Here is a 27,048-nt window from a genome sequence, read left to right as displayed (position 1 = left end):
TATCTCTTGTAAAAGAAATGTTTATAGATTTTTAGAAGAAGCAAAGAAAATTGACCTCTGATACCCAGGTGCCCTTGGAGCAGTAGTGATGGCCCGCCCCCAGCCATATGGAGGAAGGGCGGAGGAAGGGCAGAGAGCTGCATTCTGTCTGATGAGCTTGGGTGGATGTGATGTAAAAGTAAAAACAGACTGAGCCATAATGCCTGTTCCTCCCACGCTCTCCTCCCCACTCCCCCCGAGCAGACGTGCTGGAGCCCCTCTGTCTAACCTGGATTTCCTTTTGTGTTGACTCTTTCTTGCCACGGTCTTCCATCGACATCCATGTTAATAGCATTTCAGCAGCTTAAAAACATGCTGGAAGCTGCCTAGAGGAAGGTGGGGTAAGGAAGAAGACAAACAGTGTGTCCATGCAAAGGATTTCTGCAGATTCGCCTAGTAGTTCCTGTGGATGGATTTGAGCAGGAAGGGTAGAATTACAGGGGTTGGTGGGTTTAGAGTGATGTGCATCATTTAGGCCAGGATTTTGAAATATCCACAGTTGGTGACCACAGGTCACTAGACTAGGTTTTCATTTGATCAGTTTGCATTTTAATTTCCAGTGCTGCCGAGTTTAATAGACAGACTGGGCGACGCTAAAGACTCTGTGAGGGAACAAGACCAGGCCCTGCTGCTGAAGATCATGGATCAGGCTGCTAACCCCCAGGTGAGGCGGGGCAGGGCGGGCTCGGGGTGTTCCTGCAGAGCGCCAGTGGGTTTCAGAGGAAAAGTTTCATGGCGTTTCATCTGGCCCCTCTTCTCCCCATAGGATATTTAAACAACAAACAGCAGAAGGTATACCTTTGAATAAGTTAGTGGACTTAACATGGGTACCGAGTGCTTGGTTTGATCCATTAGAGTTGAGCTCATTTACATAACTGACTCTGTGAGTCTCTGAAAAGATGCAGCTGTGGTGTCGGGGCACTCAGAGGCCTGGCTGCAGCCCTGGTCCCTGTCTGCTGGTGAGCTGGGGCTGCCAGGGGTCCAGCTGTCCATTGTTGTGGGGTGGGGCGGGGCGGGGCGGGGAGGCATCAGGAAAAGCCTTCCCAGGAAAGGTAAAGCCTGCATTGGCCTGAAAAGCTGAGCAGCTGTTTGGCTTGTGGATGGGGTGGGCACAGCTGTTCAAGCTGAGAGAGCAGTGTCAGTATGTGACCTTGGGCCTCATTTTCCTCACCCATAAAATGGGGACAGTTTCACCTCCCTTTCAGGGCTGTCGGGAGAATTAAACGAAATTGTATAAAGGAATGTGTTTTGACCGTTTTGAACTTGATATACGAGCATAAGTTACCATTTTCCAGCAAGCTCTTGAGAGCGCTTAATGAGCTGGTGGAGGTGGGGAGGGCTTTGGCACCTGTTGCGACGTGTCCCCCCCCCCCCGACCCCCGTGGGCCCCGCGTTGGACGGGGCTGCAGAAGCTGCCCTCTCTCCTCTCCCCCCCGTCCTCTGCGCCTGCAGTACGTGTGGGACCGGATGCTGGGAGGCTTCAAGCACAAGAACTTCCGCACCCGGGAAGGCACGTGTCTCTGCCTGGTCGCCACACTCAACGCGTAAGTCTGGTGGGGCCTCAGGGTGTCCTCGGCTGAGCTTTTGTATCTGTAACTGTTAATTCTGAAATCATCACGAATCTACTGGAAGTTATAGGGAAACGTCCTGGGAGGTGCCGCGCACCCACCTGTCGTCTTGCGTGTCTGTAGTGCAGGGTCCAGACCAGGAAGTTGGTGTAGATACGATCCACAGAGCTTGTTCAGGTTCATCCAGGACGCACGCATGTCGTGTGTGCGCAGCTGTGACACGGGTGCAGCTCTGGGTAACTCATTGCCATGTTCAAGGTGCAGACCCGTACCTCGCCCCAGGCGCCCCCATGCTGCCACTCATGTACTCTCCAGCTCTGCGATTTCGTTATTTTATGAATGGAATCACACAGAATGTGACCGTTTGAGACTGACCTTTTTTTCCCTCTCAGCGTAATTCCCTTGAGATTGCATACATGTTGTTGCCTGAACAGTAGTTTGTTCCTTTTTATTGATGAGTAGAATTCCCTGGTATAGACGTATCATAGTGTGTTTAACAGTTCACCCGTTGAAGGACATTTGAATATTTCCACTTTTTGGTTATTTCAAATAATGCTGTTGTGAACACACATGTACCAGTTTCTGCATGAACAGAAGTTTTCATTTCTCTTGGGTCAGCGCCCAAGAGTACAATTGCTGCGTCGTTTGGTAGATTCATCTTTACTTTTAAGAGAAACTGCCAAACTATTTTCCAGAGTGGTCTGCATCATTTTGCATTCCCACCAGCAGTGTACGAATGATTCATTTCTTCATTTCCTCGCTAGCATTGAATGTTACCACTGTCTTTAATTTTAACCATTTTGATATGCGTGTAGTGCTGTGTCATTGCGGTTTTAATTTGTGTTTCCCTAATAACTGTTGATGTTGAACATTTTTTTAAGTGCTTATTTGCAGGAGAGCCTTTTTTTTTTTTTTTTTTTTTTGGCGGTACGCGGGCCTCTCACTGTTGTGGCCTCTCCCGTTGCTCCGGATGCGCGGGCTCAGTGGCCGTGGCTCACGGGCCTAGCCGCTCCGTGGCATGTGGGATCTTCCCGGACCGGAGCACGAACCCGTGTCCCCTGCATCGGCAGGTGGACTCTCAACCACTGCGCCACCAGGGAAGCCCAGGAGAGCCTTTTTTAAAATTACAAATCACCTTTTCTGATTACGAAAGTAATACTGTGTATATCACAGAAATTTACATAAAAAAGAAAATGATTATTGTCTATAATTCTGCCACCTTCAGATAATCACTGTTAACATGTAGCATTTTGTTCCAGCATTAAGAGTTCTATTATTTTTAAAAACAAAATGGAGATTGTAACGTTTATATTACCTTATAAGTTTTTCTCTCTTAATGTGCTAGACTTCTCGGGACCATTAAATTCGGTCTCTGAAGCTTTTTTTTGTTTGTTTGCACCACGTGGCATGCAGGATCTTAGTTCCCCAGCCAGGGATCGAACCCTGTGCCGCCTGCAGTGGAAGCACGGAGTCTTAACCACTGGACTGCCAGGGAAGTCCCTGGTCTCTGAAGCTTCTAAAAAATGTTTCTAGCCTTTGCTTACTGTAGTTCCGCATCTAAGAATTTGTCCTAAGAGAGTACTCAGGAAGGAATCGGGGAGAGTGTTGTTGACAGAGGGTGTCAGTGACAGCGTTTAGTTTATGGCGGTGAACAGCTGGAGATAGCTGAGCTGTCCTCCAGCAGGGCGTCATTCAGCTGGCGTCCTCTCAGCCGTTTATCGCAGTCTGTCTTCAAGCGGTTATTAACTGAATGTCTGGTGTGGCAGAGAGCCACACAGCAGGGCGATTAGGGGAGGACCCCGGGAACCTGCCGGGTGGCTGAGTGCACCGAGTTGGCCAGAGTAGGGACCACCGCATGACGCACGGCAGTGTCAAGACGACAGGACCCCGCGTGGGCGAGGCTGCGGCCGCGGCCTGGCAGCGAAGGGCTGGGCCAGGTGCAGGGACCCCGAGCCGGGGTGGGGGTGGGGGCGCTTGTCCTGAGAGGCACTCATAGTTTAGAACTGTGCGGAGGGGCCGTGCGGGTGTGTGTTTAGTTTGGAAGCAGAGGGGGAAGGGTAAGGGGCGAGCCTTGGTGGGCGGTGGCGATGGGCCCAGGGAGGGAGGGAAGGAAGGGGTGAGAGGGAGGAGAGGCAGTGTGCTTTCCTCTCTTCCCACCAACAGTAAAGCACTGCTTTTGTTTTCAGCTCTGGAGCACATACCTTGACACTAAGCAAGATTGTGCCACATATATGTAACCTGCTCGGAGATCCAAACAGCCAGGTGAGTGTATTTAGTGAGAAAGAAATCATTGGCTGTAGACAGTGAGGGTGCATTTTGGTTCTGGGTGGGACTTTATTTCTCTCTCTAGAGCTCGGGGTGTTGGTTGAGGTGATGGGTGTTAGTGCCCAGTAGCATTTATCAGCGTCTTTGGTGGATGGGGGCCCGCTTTGCCCTCTTCTCCACGTTGGGATGGGCCCTCACTAGCCTGTAAAGTGATGTCATCAGACCAGCCTCCAAGAGAAGGCACTCTGGTCACCATCTCTGCAGCTAGAGGGGTGGGTGTGGGGAGGGAGCGACGGTGATGGCGGAGCAGCGGCCCCCTTCTGGGGTGGGAGAGGTGGGCTGGACAGGGCCTGCGGGGGCCTCTCGGAGGTGACAGAGAGGGCCCACGTTTTGTTTTGAGCGGTGGCCACATTGGTGCATATAACTGTGGAAACACTTCAGACTGACCTATGCATGTTATTTTGTATAAAGTAAAACAAAACCCAAAAACGTCAAAGCACCACTTCCCTGGTGTCAGGGTGGGTGGGTGGGGCTTTGCTAAGCAGTGAGCAGGCAGCCCGGGCACCGGAAGTGCCAGTTCTCTCCCAGGTCAGTTCTGGTTATCACCCAGAGCCCTGTCTGTCACGTTGGCTCACACACCTGGTTAGATGAGGGGCTGAAAATAGGATCAGTAACTCACAAAAGAAATGTACACCTGCCCGTTGAACGGCATGGGATCGGAGTGCGCAGGTGCACCGGTAGGTGGCTGTTCAGTAGGAAACACCGCAGTACTGCGTGGCCCCCGGTGGTCCGGATCCGGCAGATCTGTGGATGCCTGGAGGGTTGGCGGCCCCCCTCCCTGCGCAGTGTTCAGGGGTCGACGATACGTGGTGGACAGCATCTGTCAGTCTTGACTGGCGATGGCTACAGTGCCCTCCGTAGATGACTCTGCTCTCCCTCCCCCGCCCCCAGCTCAGCTCCGAGGGCCCTTGGGTCGCAGAGCCTCCTGTTCCGCATCCTTTCTCCCTCCTCATCTCTGCCCTTGATCCCGGCTGTGTTTCCCGCTTCCTCTTTGGTGCCCTGCTGCACTCCCCTTCCCGTCGCCGGCCGCTCCTCCTGCCTTCTTGCTCGCTGCCGGCCTGTGTCCCTGCTCTCCCTCACCTGCACCCACTTGCTTCTTTCTGTGCATCCTCTATCCAGCCTTCACTGAAAATATCTGACGTTGGAAATTTGAGTTTTAGATACTTTTATTTCCTGGATCATACTTTATGTTCATCATCAATTTGAAAATAACTGAAGCTACTTTGTATTTTTAAATTTTTTGGCCACACTGCGGCATGCGGGCTCTTAGTTCCCGGACCGGGGACCGAACCTGCACCCCCTGCATTGGAAGCATGGAGTTCTAACCACTGGACCGCCAGGGAAGTCCCTAACTGAAGCTACTTTTAAAAAAGATTCTGAATTACCAGATGGACTATTTTGCCTTTTTGCCCCCTTAACGTCTTGTCTCCACTTTGTTTTCTGTGGAAAAAAGTCCTTTATGGGGGTCACTCCTTGAGGTTGTCACTGCTACCACGTGGCCCCTTCGGTAGAGCAGGAGAGCCAGCTGGGCTGGTCGAGGCTCTTTGTTCCTCACTTGGGTGCCTGCACCGGCCTGACAGGTGATATGAGTATCCCCGCCAGCCTCAGAGAGGCAGCGTGCTGGGGTGAACGAGGCCAGGCTCAGTGGGCGGCTGTCAGCAGTCCGGAGTGGCAGCGCCTGTAGCCAGTTTCCCACACTGAGCATCGGAGGAGTCCTTAGGAGTGTTTACCCGCATGTGTGCACGCGTGTGCAGACACAGACACGCGGTCCTCACCTCCCCGCACCCGGGGGCTCCACGCCCGCTCCTCTGATGCTAAATAACCCACTCACTCATCCCTCCTTCCAGGGTGCGTGTGTATGTCGCGTGTGCTTGTGCTTCTGACTTTATTTTCATTTTCTCGTCAGTCTTTCCTGCTGGTCTCTGAACCTTGAGGGTCAGGACTACCCCTGTCTCCTCTTTATCGTCCCAGGACTGCCTTCCAGCGGCCTTAGGACTGAGTAGACTCCCCATGGCTACCTGAGCGGTGTTCGCCTCTTAGCCGTGGATGCCTCAGGCCAGAGAGGACAGTCGTGTGTTTTGCTGGTGCTGTCACTGCACTGGGCCCCTGACCTTGTGGTCGGCTTGCATCCAGCTCTCAGTCCTGTGCGGGGGTGAGTGAGTGTGTGCGTGCGTGTGTGCGTGCGTGCGTGCGTGTGTGCGTGCGTGCGTGCGTGCGTGTGTGTGTTGAGCCCCGCAAACACTCCTGCCCCAGGGGCTGTGAGTCCTCTGGTACTGGTCTGAGTGCAGAGCGACTCAGCTTCCCAGAGCGGGCGCCCATGCGCAGGCTTTGCGTGGCTCAGGATGCTTTTGGCTGCTGAAAGTAACTCAGAATCCAACTCAGAATCACCAGAGCAGTGGGGAAAATGCATCATCCCGTGTATGGGGGGGGCCCGAGGTAGGGAGGCCGCAGGGCCTGTTATCGGCTCAGTGATGTCCCCAGGACTGCGTGTCCCGCTCCACTTCTGCTGGGCTGCCCACCCCCTGGGCTTTGTCCTCTGCAGCTCTGCTCACGGGCCCTGCGTGGTACAGCCCAGCTGCACGCGTGTCCCGCGTGCCTGGCAGATGAAAGCCCGGTGCTCCTATGTGCCTCTCCTGTTTTCAGCTTTTCTAGATTGAAAGGTTCAAACGGAGGTAGAAGTGGAGAGAATGACGTACAGCATCCCCTCGGCCCGTCCTCCGGCCTCAGCAGCTGACCAGACGAGGCCAGTTTACTTTCATCTTTTTGCCTCCCCCACCCCATTGTTTGGAAGCAAAATGTAGATTATTTTGAAGGAAATCTTAGACATTGGTTCATTTAATTCTTAAATACTCTAAAGGGTAAGGCCTCTCCACCCCCGCAAGCCCCCCACATAACCTTAACAGCATTATCACCTCCTGTCCCTCAAGAATGCCTGATTCTCTCATGTCATTAAGTGCCCAGTCCACGTGCACGTTTCCCTGAGTGTCCCTGCGTTTACCCGCTTTCGCAGAGTGGACGGGCGTCCTCCAGAAGCTTTGCTCAGGTTCCCTGTCGTGTCTCGCGAGAGCCGCATCCTGTGCCGCGGTGTCAGCCCGCTGTCAGGGAAGGGACCAGGGTTATGGGGTGGCCTTACACTCGGGAGACTTGATCTCCCGAGCCGAGAACAGGGCCAGGGAGGATGGGGCCGGGGCATCCGAGACACCTGCTCGATGGGGAGCCCCTTTGTCAGATAAGGAGAACTCCAGTTCTGCCTGCAGACCTCTGACTTCAGAGCTGCTCAGCTGGCCTAGGGCAGGCAGCGGTCGCCTCCGCAGGGCCTCGCCCCGCTGCCTGCCGTCTGCTTTGCTGAGGAGTTTGATCCGCATCTTCAGAGTCTAGAAGCATCTTGGGGTGGCTGAGGGGCCGGCACTGATCTCAGAGCTCTCTGCAGCTGGCCCTGGGCTGGCTGGCTGGCTGGGCTTAGCGGGGAGGGGCAGGGGAAGGAAGCCCCCGCAGAGGGTTTGACTGGTACCTGAGGAGTGGGCGGGTCTGAGACATCCTCTCTGTGGGCGGGTGGCTGCGGGGACAGGGTGGCTTTGGCCTCGAGTGGGCTTCCGGGTGCCCTCCCTGTCCCTGGGGGTGAAGTTCCCCCTGGAGTTTCTGCTGTGTAGGGAGCCCGTTCCTGATGCCCACCTTGGGGTGCAGCGTGGCGCAGTGAGGTGACCGTGGGCCCCGGCAGGTGGCTAGCCCGCCAGGCTCCGCTCCTCTGTGTCACAGTCAGCAGTGGCCCGGTGAGCGAGGTCGTAGATTTGAAGGCCTCAGGCTCTCTAAAGCCTTCGGCCAGGGCCCGGCAGGTGGAGCTTAATGTATGGGGCCCTGGTCTTTTGCTGTCCTGGTGGCCTGAGCTCTTGGGGTCATTTGCGTGGCGAGCCTGCGGGTGGGCAGAAGCGCGTGGGGCCCCTGTGGCGGCCTGTGGAGGGAGCACTGCATGGTCCCTTCAGCCCGAACCGACTTGCTTTGAGGGGACGCCCCTCCTCAGTTGGGCTGCGATACTTTGTAGTGCCACAGACAATCTGTTCTTCTGTGATTCTTGGGTCGTTTAGATCCTCAGATGCTCCCTGGCCCTGGAGCTTTCTAAGCCTGAGGAATAGCTATTTAAAGGCTAAGGTTGCTGGTCTGAGAGATGTAGATGATACCAGTCCCACCGGCCACTGTGCTGAGTGCTTTATGCATATAAACACGGGGCACAAACCGCTGGCCTGTGTCTGTGCACATACATGTGTCTGCAGGATGACTTCACTTCACGTGTGAAGTTTGGGTTTGCAAGTTGACATTTGGGAGGAGCGTTTCTGAGCTTCCGCAGAAGAGTGAAGGTGGGGCAGAGCTGTACCTGTGCCCCACGGCTACATGTTGGCGGCTGCCTGCCCGAGGCTGGGCATCCCCCTTCCCTCACCAGCGGGTCCTGGGCCGGGGCCATTCGTCATCGTGCACCCACCTTGCTCCACGCATCATGTTACCTGCCTGGGCCGTGTAGCGCCCCCAGTTTGGCATGTAATAGGCAGTCAAATATTTGTTGAATTGAATCCATTTTTTTTCTTTCTATTATTATTATTATTTTTTTGTGGTACGCGGGCCTCTCAGTGCCGTGGCCTCTCCCGTTGTGGAGCACAGGCTCTGGACACCCAGGCTCAGCGGCCATGGCTCACGGGCCCAGCCGCTCTGTGGCATGTGGGATCTTCCCGGACCGGGGCACAAACCGGTGTCCCCCGCATCGGCAGGCGGACTCTCAACCACTGCGCCACCAGGAAAGCCCTCTTTCCATTATTTTTTTTAATCTCAAAGCAGCCTTCCACTTACGAAGGAGAAAATGGAGACTAAAAGAGTTTAAAACACAGCATTGTAAAGCAGTTGTACTCCAATAAGGATGTATAAATGAATGAATGAATGAAAGTTTAAATGCTTTGTCCAAAGTTATGGCAGCCTCTAAATGGCCAAGTAAGTCCTCAGGCCTACTTTGACTCTAAGGCTAGTAATTTTATTAATTGATTGGATGAATGAATGAAAGATTCTTTAAATTCTATAGCCCGTTAGAATTTCAAAAGTTTCACACATGATTTCATATAATCTCATAATAACCCCATTTCTCCTACCCCAATATTGCCCCTCCCCCCTTCCCTCTCCCCACTGGCAACCACTTTGTTCTCTGTATATGGGAGTCTCGCTCTTTTTTGTTTTATTCACTAGTTTGTTGTGTTGTTTAGATTCCACATATAAGCAATATGTTACAGTATTTGTCTTTCTCTGTCTGACTTATTTCACTTAGAAGGCTAGTCATTTCTCCACTAAATCCCTTAAACTCTTCATAGCCCAGACTTTGTAAGTAGCAGACAGGGTATCGATTGCTCTTTAAAGGGGGTCCCCGGTGTGATCTGCTCTGGCTCTGAGCAGACGTAATCACTAGAAAGTAAGCCACGGCGATGCATTTGTCACTGATTCTCAAGACAGGGCATTGACTGCTTTTGTGAGATGTGCATGTTTCAATAGGGAAATGTTCCCTAACATCAGAAATTATTTCCTTTCCAAAATAAACTGGTAATCTCCGTTAGTCAGCTCAGGCTGCCATTACAAAATACCGTAGACTGGGAGGCCTAAACCATGGAAGTTTGTCTCTCACAGTTCTGGAGGCCGGCAGTCCTGGAACAGGGTGTCGGTGTGGCCGCACTCTACTGAGGGTTCTCTTCCTGGCTAGCAGACACATGGAGCTGTCTGGTGTCTCTCTTATAAAGACGCCCCTCCTATTATTATCAGGACCCACTCTTACGACCTCATTTAACCTTAACTACCTTCTTTATGGGCCTGTCTCTAACTGCCATCATCAACATATGAATTGTTTCGGGGGCTGGTGGGTCACACACACAGTTTGGTGCATAGCATCAGGTTTTGGGTGAGAAGTAATAAGAACTTAGAATTTGCCTTTTTCTATCACAAGGGGGAAAATTGTAAACAAAATTACGTATCGTATACCGCTGTTAAATCAAAGGGTAACTTGGCAGTGTTCAGAGCTGTAAACTGTTTGTACCCCTGCTTCTTTCCTCTCTGTTTCTTTGATTTCATTGCTTGAGACCAAATCTGCAATCGTGGTTGCTCTCTTGTCTTTGCTGGCTCTCCTCTCCTCGGCACCCCTGGGCACCCCACAGTCTGGCCTTGAGTCCATTGGATTTATAAACTTTTTTTCTTCCCACCTTTCTATCGGCAAAATTTTAGACCTATAGAAAAATGGAAAGGGTAGTATAGTGAACACCCATATTTACCATTTAACTTTTGTCACATTTGTCTTATATCTCAACGTGTATACACACGTGTACACACACACACACACACACACACACAGAAATAGACCTTTTTTCTTGAACCATTCGGAAGTATCTAGCACATGATCTTTTTACTCCTAGGTACTTCAGTGTGTGTCTGCTAACAACAGGGATATTTTTGTGTAATCACATGTTTTCACATCCAAGAAATTTAACATTGATACAACTGTAATGTTTGGTATACACACAGCCCATATTCAAAGTTCCCTGTTCTGTTTTTTTTGTGTGTGTGTTTTTTTTGTTTTTGTTTTTTGCGGTATGCGGGCCTCTCACTGTTGTGGCCTCTCGCGTTGCGGAGCACAGGCTCCGGACGCGCAGGCCCAGCGGCCATGGCTCACGGGCCCAGCCGCTCCGCGGCATGTGGGATCTTCCCGGACCGGGGCACAAACCTGTGTCCCCTGCATCGGCAGGTGGACTCTCAACCACTGCGCCACCAGGGAAGCCCTAGCGCCACCAGGGAAGCCCTGTGTGTGTGTTTTTTTCAAGTCCATTCTGTCTCTCGAGCCTTACATATCACGACCTTTCCTTTCCTATCTGTGTTTGGCCAGACCGCTGCCTTGCTCTTCCTGAAGTGTATGCCTTGCTTCTCTGCTTTCATGCCTCTGCGCAGGCTGCTTACCTTGTTTGGAGCCTGTCTCATTCCATCTTTCCCTGGTAAAATGCTGTGTTTCTAAATACATTTTAAGTGGTTCCTTCCTCTTCCATAAACTGTTTCTTGGTATCCTCTGGTGTGCTGTCTCCCTCCCCTAAACTATGTGAGCTCTTTGTACTCTTTTGTATAACATTTATTACATCCTGCCCTGTGTTAAATGTAGAATTTATGGACTTTTTTCCCCATCTCCCTTTTAGAACTATGAGCTTCTTGAACGCAGTCTCCGTGTAGCCTCTACCATCCTTTTTTGTTGCTCCCTAAGTATTTATTTGACCTACATCCAGAATGTTTTACATCGTGTTTTATTTTTAGAATAATTCATTTGTTTGTAGTGTTTTCTATTTCGGAAAGGCGGTCTGGTTTCCAGACATCGTCTTAAAGGATGGAAAGAACTAAGGGGTGTGGACTTTAGCAGGTACATAGGGATGGGATCTGAATTTTTTCCTCCTCTTTGGAACTGTGCCCACAGAGTCAAAGCTGTCAAACACAGCTGTGTCTAGTCCCATGCCCCTTAAGGGTTGTGTTTAGAATCGCGCTGGTGAGTGGGTGATAAACTTGGGGTGTTGTATAGCCTGTTGTGTCCGCAGCAGGAAGTGCTGGGGAATGACACAGAGCAGCTGTAAGATCTCTTCTTTTACATCTAGGTTCGAGATGCAGCAATAAACAGCTTAGTGGAAATTTACAGACATGTAGGAGAACGTGTGAGGGCAGATCTCAGTAAGAAAGGATTGCCACAGTCCCGGTGAGTTCAGACTTTTTTCCTTTCTTCTGCTCTTTCCCCCTGTACTCTTTCTCAGTTAACATCTTGGTTTGCACTGCTTATTTTGTTGTGGTAATTTTACTGAAAGAATATACGGTGAGAGGATCGGTGGATGGAGATCGCACCCAGATCACCCAGTGTCAGGGGCCCCCTTTCATTCCACTTGCTCAAAAGTAAGACTTTCTCACCCAGACGTCTAGCCAGGTCCCCTGCCACATTCCGATTTTAGAAGCATATTTAAAAGTGTTTGGTGTTGGAAGATTCAGCATTCTCTCGGTTCATACGGTTCTACATTTTGTATACGCACGACACCTAGTATAGTAGGGGCTTGGAGAATATTTGTTTGAATGAAGCCTTTCCAGGATGAGTCTGGATAGAAACATATAAGTAATAATTCTGGAAAACATCTTTGAAATGATAGCTTTCTGGTCAGGAATGCCAGTCTCAATGTCCAAGTCTCCAGTGCAAGGAGATCAGTGTCTTATCACATCCAGGACAACTTGAGTCCACAGATGTTTCTGTCGTAGTCAGAATTTTAAAAGTAATGAAAAATCACTCACCTATGATTTTACCTACGACGGGGAAACCTTACACCAAATGAATTCCAAGCCTTTTGCCCGTCAATTCCATCGTGGGAGAAAGTGATATGAAAATCCTGGGAAGTTAGGCCTGGATGGGACTCACAGAGCGGCTTGTCTGGCCTGTCACTGTGTCCACGGGGACAGCAGCGGCCCGGAGGCAGGAAGTGGCTGGAGAGATCACCCAGCTAGCAAGTCAGGGCTCAGACTGAAGTCCTGTTCTTCATTTTCTCCACCCTGTTCCACAGAAGAGCTTACGGACTCTTGGGCATCTCGTTGTGGGATGGAATGTTGAAATATACAGGAGCCGTCTGCCGTGATGCCCCTCGGCCAGGTGTGACGGAAGTGGGCCACCTGACTTACCCTGCAGTCGGGGTGCCTGGAGCACCTGGAGGGGGGCATCTTTCTTTGTTGAGAGTCACATCTGACCCCAGTGCTGCTCTCACCATGGCCCCTGTAATTTTTTTTTTTTTAAGCACTACAAGACTTTATAATGGTGCTGGAAATAGTCCATGCTAGCAGACAGTGTGATCCATGAGCCCTGGGGGAGGGGTCGGCAGGGAGTGTGGCAGAGACCGCCTGTTTATACCGAGAGCCTTTCAGTGGGACAGAGGCAGCAGATGAGAATACAACAACTTTTCGTGTTTTTTACAAGAGGCAATCTGTGAGAACGGGGGTTTTTAATTCCTGTGTTTCATGAACCTCGACCTTCTGGTCTTTGAATAGATGGTGAGAACGCTTAGGAGGGAGCTGCATTAGAAAGTACCGACCGGGCTGTTAGGGAAAACTGGAGGGTGCAGATGAGCAGGAGAGCAGCGGTGGCTGTAGGGGTGGCTATTGAGTGATGACGTCACCAGCATTGTCGGGGAAGCAGGCCTTGGGCAGCGAAACCCTCTCCTGCTTCCGCACGGCATCACCGTGCTGAGTAGCTCGCGGTGAGCCTAGGCCAAGACCGGCCCCGTCTTCCCCGTGGGATTCGGGGGTCGTGTCCGATGGTTGCTGTAGCAGCCGACGACGGGGAGGTGACATGGTGAAACTGAGATCTAGCGAGATGAGCACAGGAGGCAGCTCACTCTGCAGGCCTGCTTGCAGGGGTGGCCCGGCCTGCGGCCTGGGAGCTTGGATGTGGGGGGCTTCCACCATTTCCACAGAGTGGGCCGGGGGTGGGGGGGTCTCTTGCTGCAGCCCGGCCGGGGCGTGGCTGCCCTCCTGCTCTCCTGCGGGGGTCTGGCGATTGCGGAGCCTTAGGCAGGGGGTGCCTGGGTGACCAGCGCCTGTAAACCCTGCCCTCAGACTCAGCAGGCTCTCCCAGTGGCCGGCGTTCCACCCGCGGCGTCACAGCTTGTGGCTGGGAGTTCAGCCTGTGACTCTAGTGGGAAGCTTGCTCGGCTTTCCGTGGACTTCACCCCACACGCCCTTTCTCTTTGCTGATTTTCCGTGTGCGCTTTTACCGTAATGATCACAGCTGGGAGTGCAACTCTGTGCTGAGGCCTGTGAGTCCTCCTAGTGAATCATGAAACCTGGGGTGGTCTTGGGGACCCCTCCACGGAGATGGGCTCGGGTAAGGTCCCTCCTGGAGCTGGGGTTAGAACCTTCTCTTCCAGATTCCCAGTCATGTGGTTTCTTTCCCCCATCACCCCTCACCCCCTTTTAAAAAGGAAATATTAAATAAATATTAAAAAGAAGCTACAGAAGAGTTAGAGCCTCTGTGAACAGGAATGAGAGTTTCCATTATCTCATGTTAGCTAAAATCCTTCCTAAAAATTCTGGACCGAAAGGAGAGGGTGAGCCTAGGGAAATGGACCCACATCTTTTACAGCCATTATTGTAAAAATTGGGCAGACACACAGTGCTTGGAGAACTAGGCTGTTAGTTCTTTAAAAACTGTAGTGAAAGGATCGGAAACTTCATGTTTCTTTGTATTTATGACAAGACAGTTACGTGGGATCTCACACTGTGAGGGCCAGAGGCTCCGGCCGCCACCTTAATTTTGTTGGGGACCGTGTCCAAGTGAAACAAGACATGGAAAGAATCTCCTACTGTTTGGGATACTGTTTGGGATACTGTTTGGGAAATTCAGTATCTGCTGTGTGGGGCTCCAAGTGGCTGACTGGAATACTTGAATATTCTAGACTTCTTTTACGTCATTACAGGGTTTTTTTGTTAACTGTGTGAGAGCATAGGGGAGTCTTCAGCTTGGCAAGACTCCATAGCACTAACAAAACAGTGTGGAATTTGCTTGATGTTTTCTAAAACTTGCGTTTAGTCCTGGAATAAAAACGTTATCGTCTTCCGAGTTTGTTCATTGAGCGAGTGCTGTATTTGAGAAGATTAATTGAATCTCTAGGAAATACGTGATGAAAAAGAATGCCTTCCTAATGTCAGCTACCTGACTTAGGGAATAAGAGTAATGATCTGATTTTGGCAGTAGTTTTCTTTGCCCATTTCACAGTTGGGAAGAGAGACTCGTACGCTCTCAGTTTCACTTTGGAGGAGCTGATCATGCTTTGGGGCCATGTGTTCAGTAGTTGTTGGAGTATTTCATCTGCTGGCTAAAGTCATGTTCCTCCCGAGAAGGGAGTGGAGATGTTTGGCCCAGTCTTCATTTTAGGAGGTGTCTCCCCTCCGTGGGGTGTCAGCACAGCTGAGCTGCGAACTTCATCAGCGTAGTATTTGGCCATTTTCCATTGTTTTACACGTATTGTTTTCACAGTTCACACACGTGATGTGTTCTGAAAACAAGTACTACAGGCTTCACTTCTAGCTGTCTGTTATACGAGGACGTACGCCGTAGGATATTTGTGAGGTGTGCTTGGAACTAAGGAAAACGTCGGTAGGTGCCCTGTCACTCACTACCCAAGGTTTCCCTTCACAGACAGGTGCTGTCAGCCTGTGTGCACACTCACGGTCACCCCACTGTATGTGGCAGAATATATTTCCATTCCATATGATGTATTTTAGTTTGCGAAGCTTTGGTAAAAAGATCACTGGTGTTAACTTTCTTCTGGAACCATCACCTGGGAACCAAGCTCCTGAAACAGCAGCAGCTTGAAATCTGATGATAGTTTAAGATAGAACCGAAGATAGAACTGAAGCGTGTCAGCGGATGCATTGTAACTATCTGTTAAACTTTTCCTTCCTGTGAACCTACAGTTTTGAATAGCTCTCATAATATTTGTTCATTAAAAATTGTATAAACATTCACTAGCCATTATTATCTCATGATTGTATTGTTAAGGGGAGAATTGAGGCTTTCTTATTTTTATTTTTAATTTGCTTGCTAAAGCTTTGGTGTTATAGGGAGGGCCCAGGGCAAAAGCAGATGAGAAAGGTGCTCTGTAATACCCCCTCTCATTTTTTTTTTTTTTTTTTTTGCGGTACGCGTGCCTCTCACTGTTGTGGCCTCTCCCGTTGCGGAGCACGGGCTCCGGACGCGCAGGCTCAGCGGCCATGGCTCACGGGGCCCCGCTGCTCCGCGGCATGTGGGATCTTCCCGGACCGGGGCACGAACCCGTGTCCCCTGCATCGGCAGGCGGACTCTCAACCACTGCGCCACCAGGGAAGCCCCCCCCCTCATTTTTAAATTTTATTTTCTGTCATTCATACAGAGAGAGTTGACTAGGTTTACAAGATACATTGAAAAAAGGCAATTCCTTATCTCTCCTGCCATTTTTCCTTAGAGGCAAACACCGTCAACTGTTTTTACTGACTATGTTGTATCTGTTGCTCTGCCTCTAAATACTGTGCATGCACTGCTGTTTCTTAGTTTTGTGTCAATCTAAGAATTTTACTTCACATTACGGAGGGTGAATTTCAGCTCTCTTTCCTCTTACCCTCCCTCAGGGGCACTTACCATCTCCTCGTCCACCAAACGTAGTCACGTTTTCATTTTGATGAGGACGACATTTAGTTTATTCTCTGGCTGTGTAGGCTGTTCACAGCTCCCTATTTATGTTTGGTGAACTTTGATGACTCTACCGTCTCTCCCCACCCCCGTGCACCCTGTTTCCCTGGGTTAGTGTCTTGCCTTCATCCGTGTAGTTGTCTGCTTGCTCCTCTTGCACCAGCGCTGTCTACCCACTGACGTACGAGTCAGGTACGTCTCCTTGAGCCTGCCCTTGCAGTCCACAGCAGCCGCCTCCACTGCCTCTCACTTACCTTGTCGTCCTCTGGGGACTGCACTGCACCTTTCTCTGCAGGTGCACCTGCTGTTTCTCGGAGACGACGTCCTTCTTGGTTTTGTCCCTCATCATAATGGTGAGTATCTTCCAGTAGCTTTCTGAGAAAAGATGTGGAGAAGGAAAGTTTTTTGAGTCTGAGAATATTTTTATTCTATCTCGGTATTGATAGTTTGTCAGGGTTTAGAGATCTAGGTTGGAAGTCCTTTTTTTCCTTCAGAATGTTGAAGTTCATGTTCCCACTCCCCTGCTTGTGTCCCAGCTTTCAGTGTTTCTAGTGAGAACCCAAAGTCATTCTGATTCTTTATTGTGTGTCAATAACTTCGGTTCTCTTTGTCCTCACCGTTTGTCTGAAGCTTTATGATGATGGGTCTTATATGAGACTCTTTTCATGTCTTATTGTGCACTTGGAGGGCCTTTCAGGCTGGAACCTCATGCTGTCTAGATCTGGGCAAGTTTCTTTAAAAATGTAATGACCGCTTGGACTAGTTGGTCTTCTAATTCTCTTATTTTTCTCTCCCATTTATAGCTTCACAATTTTGCCCTGTGAGTAATGCTCCTGTGAAAATGGGTGTACAAATATCTGTCCCATTCCCTGCTTTCAGTTCTTTTGGGTGTAAGCTTTTTTTTTTTTTCTGTGGTACGCGGGCCTCTCACTGTTGTGGCCTCTCCCGTTGCGGAGCACAGGCTCCGGACGCGCAGGCTCAGCGGCCATGGCTCGCGGGCCCAGCCGCTCCGCGGCATGTGGGATCCTCCCGGACCGGGGCACGAACCCGTGTCCCCTGCATCGGCAGGCGGACTGTCAACCACTGCGCCACCAGGGAAGCCCCTGGGTATAAGCTTTTTGAGGAACCACCATTCTGTCCTGCAGCTGCTGCACCATTCTGCATTCCTGTCTTCAGTACACATCCTGCCAACAGTTGTTATCTATCTCCTGTTTTGTTTTGTTTTGTTTTGTTAAATAGCCATCCTAATGAGTTTCTCTTTGTGCTTTTGATCCTCATGGAATCTTTGTGGGACCTTTGTTGAAAATCAGCTGACCACTAATATAAAGGTTTCTTGGGAATTCCCTGGCGGTCCAGTGGTTAAGAGAGCCCGGGTTCAATACCTGCTCAGGGAACAAAATCCCATAAGCCACGCGGGGTGGACAAAAAAAAAAATTTCTTTCTGTAATCTCAGTTCTATTCCGTTGATCTGTATGCCTGTCCTTCTACTGGTAGCACACTGTCTTGATTAATTTAACTTTGTAGTAAATTTCGAAATCCACGTTTGTTCTTTTAAAGATTGTCTTGGCTGTTCTGGGTGCCTTTTGTGTCCATGTGAATTTTATGATGTGTTTGTCAATTTCTGCAGAAAAGGACAGCTGGGATTTTGGTAGGAACTGAATCTGTAATGAGTTTGGGGAATAGTGCCATCTTAACAACATTGCCTTCCAGTCCATGAACGTGGAATGTCTTTCCATTTTTAAAAGTCTTTAATTACTTTCAGCAATTGCTTAGTAGTGTCCAGTGGACAAGTTTTACACTTCCTTTGTTAAATTAACTCCTATGTATTTTCTTTTGGTGCTATTGTAAGCAGAATTTTTAAATTTCAATTTCAGATGGTTCATTGTTAACGTAGGGAAATACAATTGATTTTTTTGTATTGATCTTGAACCTGCAACCTTCCTGAACTCCCTGGCTCTAAAGGTTTTGCCGTGCACTTCTTAGGATTTTTAAATACAAGATATGTCGTCTGCCGGTAGAGAGAGTTTATTTCTTCCTTTCCAATCTAGGTGCCTTTTATTTCCTCTTTTTTTGCCTAAAAGCCCTGGCTGGAACTTGCAGTAAGATGTTGAATAGAAGTGCTGAGAGGGGACAGCATTGTCCTGTCCTGATCTTAGAAGAAAAGCTTTCAGTCTCACACCATATTTTATAATGTTCGCTTTGGGTTTTTTTTCTGTATGACTTTATGAGGTTGATAAAGTTTTATTCCTAGTTTCTTGAGTGTTTTTATCATGAAAGGATGTTGGATTTTTTCAAATACTTTTTCCACATCTACTGAGAGGATTATGTAACTTTGTTTTTTATTCTCTTGATATGTTGTATTATATTAATTGATTTTCAGATATTGAACCAACTCTGCATTCCTAGGACAAATATCACTTGGTTATGGTGTACAACTCTTTTTACTTCTGCTGGATTCACAAGGAGTATTGGTCTGTACTTTTATTGTGATGTCTTTTCTGGTTTTGTTGTTACTGTAATATTAGCCTCATAGAAAGCATTCCCTCCTCTTCTGTTTTTTAGGGGTATATATATATTTGTTTAATTAGTAGACTTATTTTTTAGAGCAGTTTTCGTTTTATAGAAAAACTGACTGGAAAGGACAACAGAGTTCCCTTATTCTGTCCTCCCCTGCTCACAGTTTCTCCCATTCTGGTCTCTATTTTGAAAGAGTTTGTGAAGGATTGGTGCTAATTCTTTTTTAAACATTTGTTAGAATTCACCACAGGTGAAGCCATTTGGGCCTGGGCTTTGCTTTAGGGATGCAGTTTTGATTCCTGAATTCAATTTCTTTACTTGTTATAGGTCTATTCAGATTTTGTTTCTTCTTGTGTCAGTTTTGGTAGTTTGTGTGTGTCCAGGAATTTGTCCATTTTATCTAAGTTAACTAATTTTTCACATACTGTTGTTCATAGTGTTCTCCTGTGATCCTTTTTATTTTTGTAAGGACAGTAGTAATGTGCATTCTTTCATATTTTTATTTCAGTAATTTGAGTCTTCTTTCTTCTGATCTATCTAGCTAAAAGTTTCTCAAATTTGTTGATCAAAGAACTGACTTTTGGTTTGTTGATTTTTCTCTATTGTTTCTCTCTTCCCTGTTTCATATATTTCTACTCTAATCTTTGTTATTTCCTTCCTTTTGCTTGATTTGGTTTGCTTTTTTTTTTTTTCCCTCTCAGTTTTTTAAGGTGAAAGTTAAGTTATTGATTTGGGGTCTTTGTTTTCTTATAGGCATTTGTTTGGCTGCATTTCATAAGTTTTGGTACGTTGTGCTTTTTTCTTGAAGTATAGTTGTTGTACAATGTTACATAAGTTACAGGTGTACAAAACAGTGATTCACAATTTTTAAAGGTTATACTCCATTTATAGTTATTATAAAATACTGGCTATATTTCCTTTGTTGTACGATATATCTTTATAGCTTATTTTATACCTAATAGTTTGTACCTCTTAATGCCCCTATTTTGCCCCTCTCCCTTTCCTCTTCCCACTGGTAACCACTAGTTTGTTCTCTATAAGTCTGTTTGTTATATTCACTAGTTTTTTTTTTTTTTTAGATTCCACATATAAGTAATATCATACAGCATTTGTCTTTCTCTGTCTGACTTATTTCACTTGGTATGTTGTACTTTCATTTTCATTCATCTCAAAGTAGTATCTAATTTCCCTGTTATTTTCATCTTTGACCTGTTTGTTATTAGGGCTGTTTTGTTAAATTCCTACATTATTTGTAACTTTCCCATTTCTATTTGTTATTCATTTCTAATTTTTTCCTATTGTGGTCAGAGATCATAATTTCTGTGTTCTGTGGTTTCGGTTCTTTCAAGTTTATTGCGGCTTGTTTTATGGCCCAACATGTGGTCTGTCCTGGAGAATGTTCCATGTGCACTTGAGAAGAATCTGTATTTGAAATGTGCAGTATTGAAGTCTTCTGTTGATACTGATGAATTACCTAGTTCTCTCTTCAGTTCTGTCACTTTTTGTTTCATATATTTTGGGGCTCTGTTCTTAGGTGCTTATAATTGTGTCTTTCTGATACACTGATCCTTTTATCACTGTAAAAATGTCCTTCTTTGTCCGTGGTAGCAATTTTTGTCTTGAAGTCTATACTGTCTGATATTACTATAGACACCCTAGGTCTGTTTTGAACACTGTTTGCATGGATTATCTTTTTACATCCTTTTACTTTCAACCTTTGTGTCTTTGTGTCTAAAATGAATCTCTTGCAGATAGCATGTAGGTGGGTCTTGTTTGTTTATTCAACTTGAAAACCTTTGCCATTTAATTGAAGTGTTTAATCCATTCATATTTAATGTAGTACTGATAAGGTACACTATTGCTGCTATTTTATTTTGCTCTTTGTGTTCTGTATGTCATGACTTTCTTGTTCCTCTATCCTTTCATTACTGCCTTATTTTGTAATAAATAGATATTTTCTAGTATGCCAGTTTAATTTTCTTGCTGTTTGTTTTATGGAATTATTAGTGTGTTTGTTCTGGGGATTTCAATTAACATCTTAAATTATAGCAGTCTAGTTTGAATTATTATTCTTAATTTTAGTATTAAAAACTTTACTCCTACATAGCCCTATTTTCTCCCCACCTCTCTGTTGCTATTCTTGTTATACAGATTACACCTTTGTACATTATAAGCTAGCCAACATACAGTTTTATAATTATTGCTTTATTCAGTGTCCTTTTAAGTCATGTAGGACCAGCGAAGAGTTATCAACAAAAAAATAACATTTGTACTGTCTTTTATGTTTACCTGTGTTTTATATTTACCTTTGTAGTTTTTCCTCACCTCTTGTGATGTGTGGAGGATTGGTTCCAGGACCCCCTGTGGATGCCAAAAATCCATGGTTGCTCGAGTCTCTTATATAAAATGGTGTAGTATTTGCATATAACTTATCCTCTTGTATGCTTTAAACCATCTCTAGGTTACTTAAAATACCTAAACACAATGTAAATCCTATGTAAATAGTTGCTGGCATGTGACAAATTCAAGTTTTCTTTTTTGGAACTTTCTAAACTTAAAAAAAAAATCTTTTTGGTCCACGGTTGGTTGAATCCCCAGATGTGGAACCCACGAATATGGAAGGCTGACTGAACTTTTACTGGTGTTCTTTATGTCTCCATGTGGATTTGGGCTCTTGTACTGTGTTCTTTCATTTCAATTCACAGTCTTATTTTATTTTTTGCTTATCAAGAAATGTCCTAAATTCTCCTTCATCCCCCCGGCCCCCGCCACCATGCAATATAATAATAAAGACAATATAATAAAGTCTGCACTTTATTATATTGGTAGTATGGCTTCATGTAAAGACTGAAGTGTCTTTGGTCCAGAGAGGATTCTCCGCTTCATTTTTGAAGGTTGATTTTATTGGATATAGAATTCTTGGTTGAGATTTTTAGTTTCAGGACTTTGAATATATTATCCCACAGCTGCCTGGCCTCCATTGTTTTTTGTTTTTGGGTTTTTTTTTAAACATCTTTATTGGAGTATAATTGCTTTACAATGGTGCGTTAGTTTCTGCTTTATAACAAAGTGAATCAGCTATGCATACACATATATCCCCATATCTCCTCCCTCTTGCATCTCCCTCCCTCCCACCCTCCTATCCCACCCCTCTAGGTGGTTACAAAGCACTGAGCTGCTCTCCCTGTGCTATGCGGCTGCTTCCCACTAGCTGTCTATTTTACATTTGCCTGCATTGTTTTTAATGAAAAATCAGTTACTAATCTTATTGGGGAGCCCTTGTACGTGATGAATGGCTTCTCTATTGTTGTTTTCAAGGTGTTCTCTTTGTCTTTTCTTTTAATCCTTTGCTTATTATGTGTCTAGGTTAGGATCTCTTTAAGTTTATCCCATTGGGAGTTTGTTGAGCTTCATGAATTTAGAACGTTTTCGGTCATTATTTCTTCACATACTTTTTCTGTCCTTTTTCCTTTCCCCTCTCCTGGGATTCCAATTAAGTGTATGTTGGTATAGTAAGAAGATAATCTCTGAGGCTCTGTTTATTTATTTATTTATTTTTCCTGTTCATTTTTCTTCTGTTTCTCAGACATGATAGTGTCAATTGACTCATCTGCAAGTTTGCTGCTGCTTTTTCTCCCAAATCACTGTTGAGCCTCTCTAGTGAATTTTTATTTTTATTTTTTTTTTAAAATTATTTTATTTATTTATTTATTTTTTGGCTGCGTTGGATCTTCGTTGCTGTGTGCGGGCTTTCTCTAGTTGCAACGAGCAGGGACTACTCTTTGTTGCGGTGCGCAGGCTTCTCATTGCGGTGGGTTCTCTTGTTGCAGAGCATGGGCTCTAGGCGCACAGGCTTCAGTAGTTGTGGTACACGGGCTTCAGTAGTTGTGGCTCGTGGGCTGTAGAGCACAGCCTCAGTAGTTGTGGCGCATGGGCTTAGTTGCTCCGTAGTATGTGGGATCTTCCCGGACCAGCGCTCGAACCCGTGTCCCCTGCATTGGCAGGCGGATTCTTAACCACTGTGCCACCAGGGAAGCCCTGAATTTTTAATTTTAGTTGTTTATAAATGTTTAATTTCATTTCGAGAATTTCTGTATGATTCTTATGTTTTCCATCTCTTCATTGATATTCTGTATTTGGTGAGACCTTGGTTCTTATATTTTCCCCAGGCTTGCTGTTGTTGGTGTTGTTTTCGTTGCTCATTGCTTGTTTAGTGACTTATCTGAACTAATGCTGTAAAGTCTGTATTTTTTGGTTGTGTGTGTTTACTATAGTCATCTGTCCTTGGTTAGGTTAGCGTTCAGCTGATGATTGGACAGGGGTTACCTTCAGTCCCTTTGCTGAAGGCTCTGTGTGTTGGGACGTGCTTTCAGTGTTCTGGCAGGCAGTTTATAAGTTACTGCCCTTATGTCTCTTTACTGCCTGCTTGTGCAGAATCTCACGGTAGGCAGAGGTGAGACGTTAGTGCCTTGGGTCATTCTCAGGCATGCACACAGCCTTGTCCATATATGCGATCTTCTAGATTCCCAGGAACGTGTCAGAGCTTTTCAAAGTTTCCTGAGAACATCTCATCCTCCAGTTTTTCCTTATAAGTTTTTTGGTCAGTTTCTTTGCCCCAGCGGTTATTGCCGTGTTAAATAGTCATTGTGGATTCTTTTTGATTGTGGCCTCAGGGAAAAGGGTCTCACACTGAGCATGCTCTGAGTGAGGTGCGATAAAGACAAGCCCTGTGAATGGGGGTTCAGGGATATGCCAGGCAGGTCAGATAATGACAGTTCTCTGGGAATGCGGATTCTTAGGGGCTCCAGACTTGTTCAACTTTTTCTGGTGGTTGTGAGGCTGTTGGTTTTCAGCCTGAGTTGAGATGGAAATAGGGCACTTGCAAAGCAATGGAAAACTTACTGTTCTTACCAAGATTCAGCCTTTTTGCTTGAAGAATGCTCGGATTGTTGCAAGCCTTTGTTTAATTTCCAGTTTTGGAAAACTTGATTTTGCTGATGTTTTCTTTGCTTCTTTGGAGGAGCAGATTTTCAGAGGTCCTTATGGTGCCATTTTGAAGGGCTCCTCCCCGTGTGCTTTTTTTTTTTTTTTTAAGAATTGTGTTGCATTCTTTTTTTAAAAAAAATTTTTTTAATTAATTTATTTATTTATGGTTGTGTTGGGTTTTCGTTTCTGTGTGAGGGCCTTCTCCAGCTGGGGCAAGCGGGGGCCACTCTTCATCGCGGTGCGCGGGCCTCTCACTATCGCTGCTTCTCTTGTTGCGGAGCACAGGCTCCAGACGCGCAGGCTCAGCAGTTGTGGCTCACGGGCCCAGCCGCTCTGCAGCATGTGGTATCCTCCCAGACCAGGGCTCGAACCCGTGTCCCCCGCACTGGCAGGCAGACTCTCAACCACTGTGCCACCAGGGAAGCCCCCTGTGTGCTTTTATAATTAAAATATTTTCTCATCTCTTTGGAAATATAAATAATATATTAAAAACTGTTTGGAGCTTCCCTGGTGGCGCAGTGGTTGAGAGTCTGCCTGCTGATGCAGGGGACACGGGTTCGTGCCCGGGTCTGGGAAGATCCCACATGCCGCAGAGCGGCTAGGCCCGTGAGCCATGGCCGCTGAGCCTGCGCATCCGGAGCCCGTGCTCCGCAATGGGAGAGGCCACAACAGTGAGAGGCCCGCGTACCGCAAAAACAAACAAACAAACAATCTGTTCGTAGTCTTTTCTCTAAATTGGGATTTGGGAGTGGGGTATGTGTGTGTTCCTTTTGGTCTCTCTTTTTCATATTACAAGCTTTGCTCATATAGTTTATAATCCTTGGTACGTACTCATATTTAAGAGTAGTGGACTGAAAAGCCAATTATAAACTCTGAGTGTAGAACTGGAGCTTGTTTACCATGAGATGACTAGTATTTGCTTTTAGGAGATTATTTTAAACTTATAAAATATTCTAGGAAGGCGTAATTAGATCTAAATCTTACAGTAAAATAAACACCAGTTGCATTGAAGAGTTGAAAATAAAATTTAAATTCAGAAAAATCAGAGGAAAATGGTATTGGGTTATTTGTCAAACTAGTGAAGAAATTTATTTTATATTTGAGATTTAAAATTTAGAAAGTGCAAAAAAAATTGGTGGCTTCAGAGGGTAATCATTAGTTATGTATTCAACGTCTTTGAACCTGTAAAACTCACCCTTTCAGACTTGTGCAAGTTGGTAGGTCCTGGGAGAGGCATTTTGTATTGCTGTGCTCAGGGCTAGGAGACAGAAGGCACTCCCAGGGGAGGTTTTGTTGCTCTCGGGCTGTCATAAAGCCAGGCTCCTGCGATCCCGGGGTGGTCATCTGGGCAGGAGCCATTGTCTAGGCAGCTGTTGAGGCAGGAGCTGGAAAGCACGGCTGCCTGAAGTAATTCTGAATTATGGTGCAGGTGCCAACAGCGGTAATCATCTTAGCCTTCCCATACCTAGTCGTCTGGGCCTACCGGTTGTGGGTCCCGTGGCCGCTGTGAGGAGACCCTACCTGCGAGCTACAGAGAATCTACAGGTGCTTCCACAGTTGCCATCGATAATGGTGAACGCTCTCCCAGGAATGGAGGAAATACTCGCCCCTCCCAGTGATTTCAGGGACAGCCAGCTGGAGGTGCCCTTTGTCCCCGATGTGCAGCCTTGCAGACATGCTCATGTCAGAGGGTGTGGCTGTGATGCAATAAAGTGGCAACTTGGTCAGGGCAGGCCCCGGCAACCTGCGTAGGGATATTATTTATGGGCTTGTTAAGCCAGTGGGGATCTTTGTTACTTATCAAAGGGCAGGTGATGGAAACATCATAAGAACTTGATTCTAAGGCATCTTTCCAGATTTTTAGTAACCACGGGAGTTGCAAGTGAGCAATAGTTTTACTCATCTGGTCCTGGGATGACAAATAGAACTTTAACTCAGTGCCGACTTTGATTCATTGGTCGTAGCTGCCTGGAGCAGTTTTGGGAAGGATTCTGAGGCTACATCTGGACTTAGATGGAAAGATGGGTTGAAAAGATCAATATCCGCCATAGGACGGGAAGCGGGAGGGGCCGTGTTATCAGACTGGTTCATCTCCTTCACTTACCTCGTGTTTGCTTATGAGTATTTTTGGCTCCCTTGTTTCCTAGAATGTCACAGTCTAAGTAGAATAGAATGAAGTAGAGGTAAGTAGGAGCTCTAGAGGGTGGGACCTTCCCACACTCAGCATCTAGCTAGCTCAGTGCTGGCTCAGCTAATGAACGAGTGCATGAGCTGAGACCGGAGTGTGTGAACTACCTAGTTTTCCACCATGCGCGCGGGGGCGGGACCAGGCACCAGCCTTCTCATTCGGTGATGTCACCCTCCTGCATGATGTGATGTGTGGTGTACACAGAATACCAAAGATAATATAGGTCCCATTCCTATACCCAAGGGGCTTCCATCCTGGTTGGAAAGGAAATCAAACATGTTTGAAATGATTAGAGCTTGTATGACAGGCTGGTTTGTAGGAAAGTGCTAACGTTTCTAGTCTAGTCCTGGAAGTGGGTGGCGTAGGTTTCAATGCAAAAGTGCGTGACTTTGGAATCTCAACCTTTAGGCTTATTCCAATATATCTGTGTTTCTTTCGGAAAGCCTCTTTTTTCTTGAGTTTTCCTACAAGGTAAACCCCACCCCCACCCCCAGTTTTCCTCTCATTTTCGGTGTCACTAGGATGGAATATTTGGGGGTTAAAGAGTTTTGCTTCTTTTAAAATGTCATGGTGAAAATGATCCACTAATAGAAAATACATGTCATGCAGATTTTTAAGCTGAGGATTATCCAGTCACAACATTTGCTTCTAGAGAAATTATTTACAGCATTTTTAAAATAAGCAAAAGTCACAGAAAAGCCTTTGTACTGTAATATCAATGCATTTTGAAAATCTTTGTCCTGAGTAATCAGCAGTCTGTGCTTAGACAGAAATAGGAGATATAAACAGTTTTCATGATGCATACATTTTGTGTAGAGACGTCAGTCAGTTTAGTATAATGTCTGAGAGCCTGGGCTCTGGGTTCTTACTCTCAGGGCTGGCATCTCTACCCTGACCAAGTGTGTTACCTTAAGTAAGGGGGTTTTGATTTTCTCGTCTGTCATATGGGGATACTGATAACCCCTTATACAGCTGTTGCAAGAATCAAAGGAGATTTTTCAGGTAGAGCTTAGGTCGGTGCTTGGCTTGTAATAAGCAGGTGCTCACTCATTGTTGGCTATTGATAATGCTGTTAGCATAGCTACTGTTGTTGTTAGATGGGTCTGTTATCAATGAGTGAGACTCACCTTCAGTGTATACTATGATTGTAAATATGTTAATGTAATTGTAATATGGTTAAT

The 27,048-nt window shown here is 46.7% G+C and overlaps 1 protein-coding gene across 11 annotated transcripts in view; it reads left to right on the top strand.

Annotated features, from left to right (window-relative positions):
* The window catches only part of CLASP1 (cytoplasmic linker associated protein 1), a 267,451-nt gene that overhangs the window by 85,434 nt on the left and 154,969 nt on the right, over window positions 1-27,048 (top strand). For 9 of the 11 annotated variants that reach the window (XM_073807807.1, XM_073807810.1, XM_073807809.1 and 6 more), the window contains 4 exons: window positions 600-703; window positions 1,492-1,583; window positions 3,794-3,869; window positions 11,579-11,676. In XM_073807807.1, coding sequence (XP_073663908.1) covers window positions 600-703; window positions 1,492-1,583; window positions 3,794-3,869; window positions 11,579-11,676 — 370 coding nt within the window. Of the gene's footprint in view, window positions 1-599; window positions 704-1,491; window positions 1,584-3,793; window positions 3,870-11,578; window positions 11,677-27,048 lie in introns of those variants that run through there. The other 2 variants (XM_073807812.1, XM_073807813.1) reach the window with 2 other exon arrangements.

This window comes from Tursiops truncatus, chromosome 7, assembly GCF_011762595.2.
Source record: "Tursiops truncatus isolate mTurTru1 chromosome 7, mTurTru1.mat.Y, whole genome shotgun sequence".
NCBI lineage: Eukaryota > Metazoa > Chordata > Mammalia > Artiodactyla > Delphinidae > Tursiops > Tursiops truncatus.
This window is presented reverse-complemented; position numbering and strand designations above follow the sequence as displayed.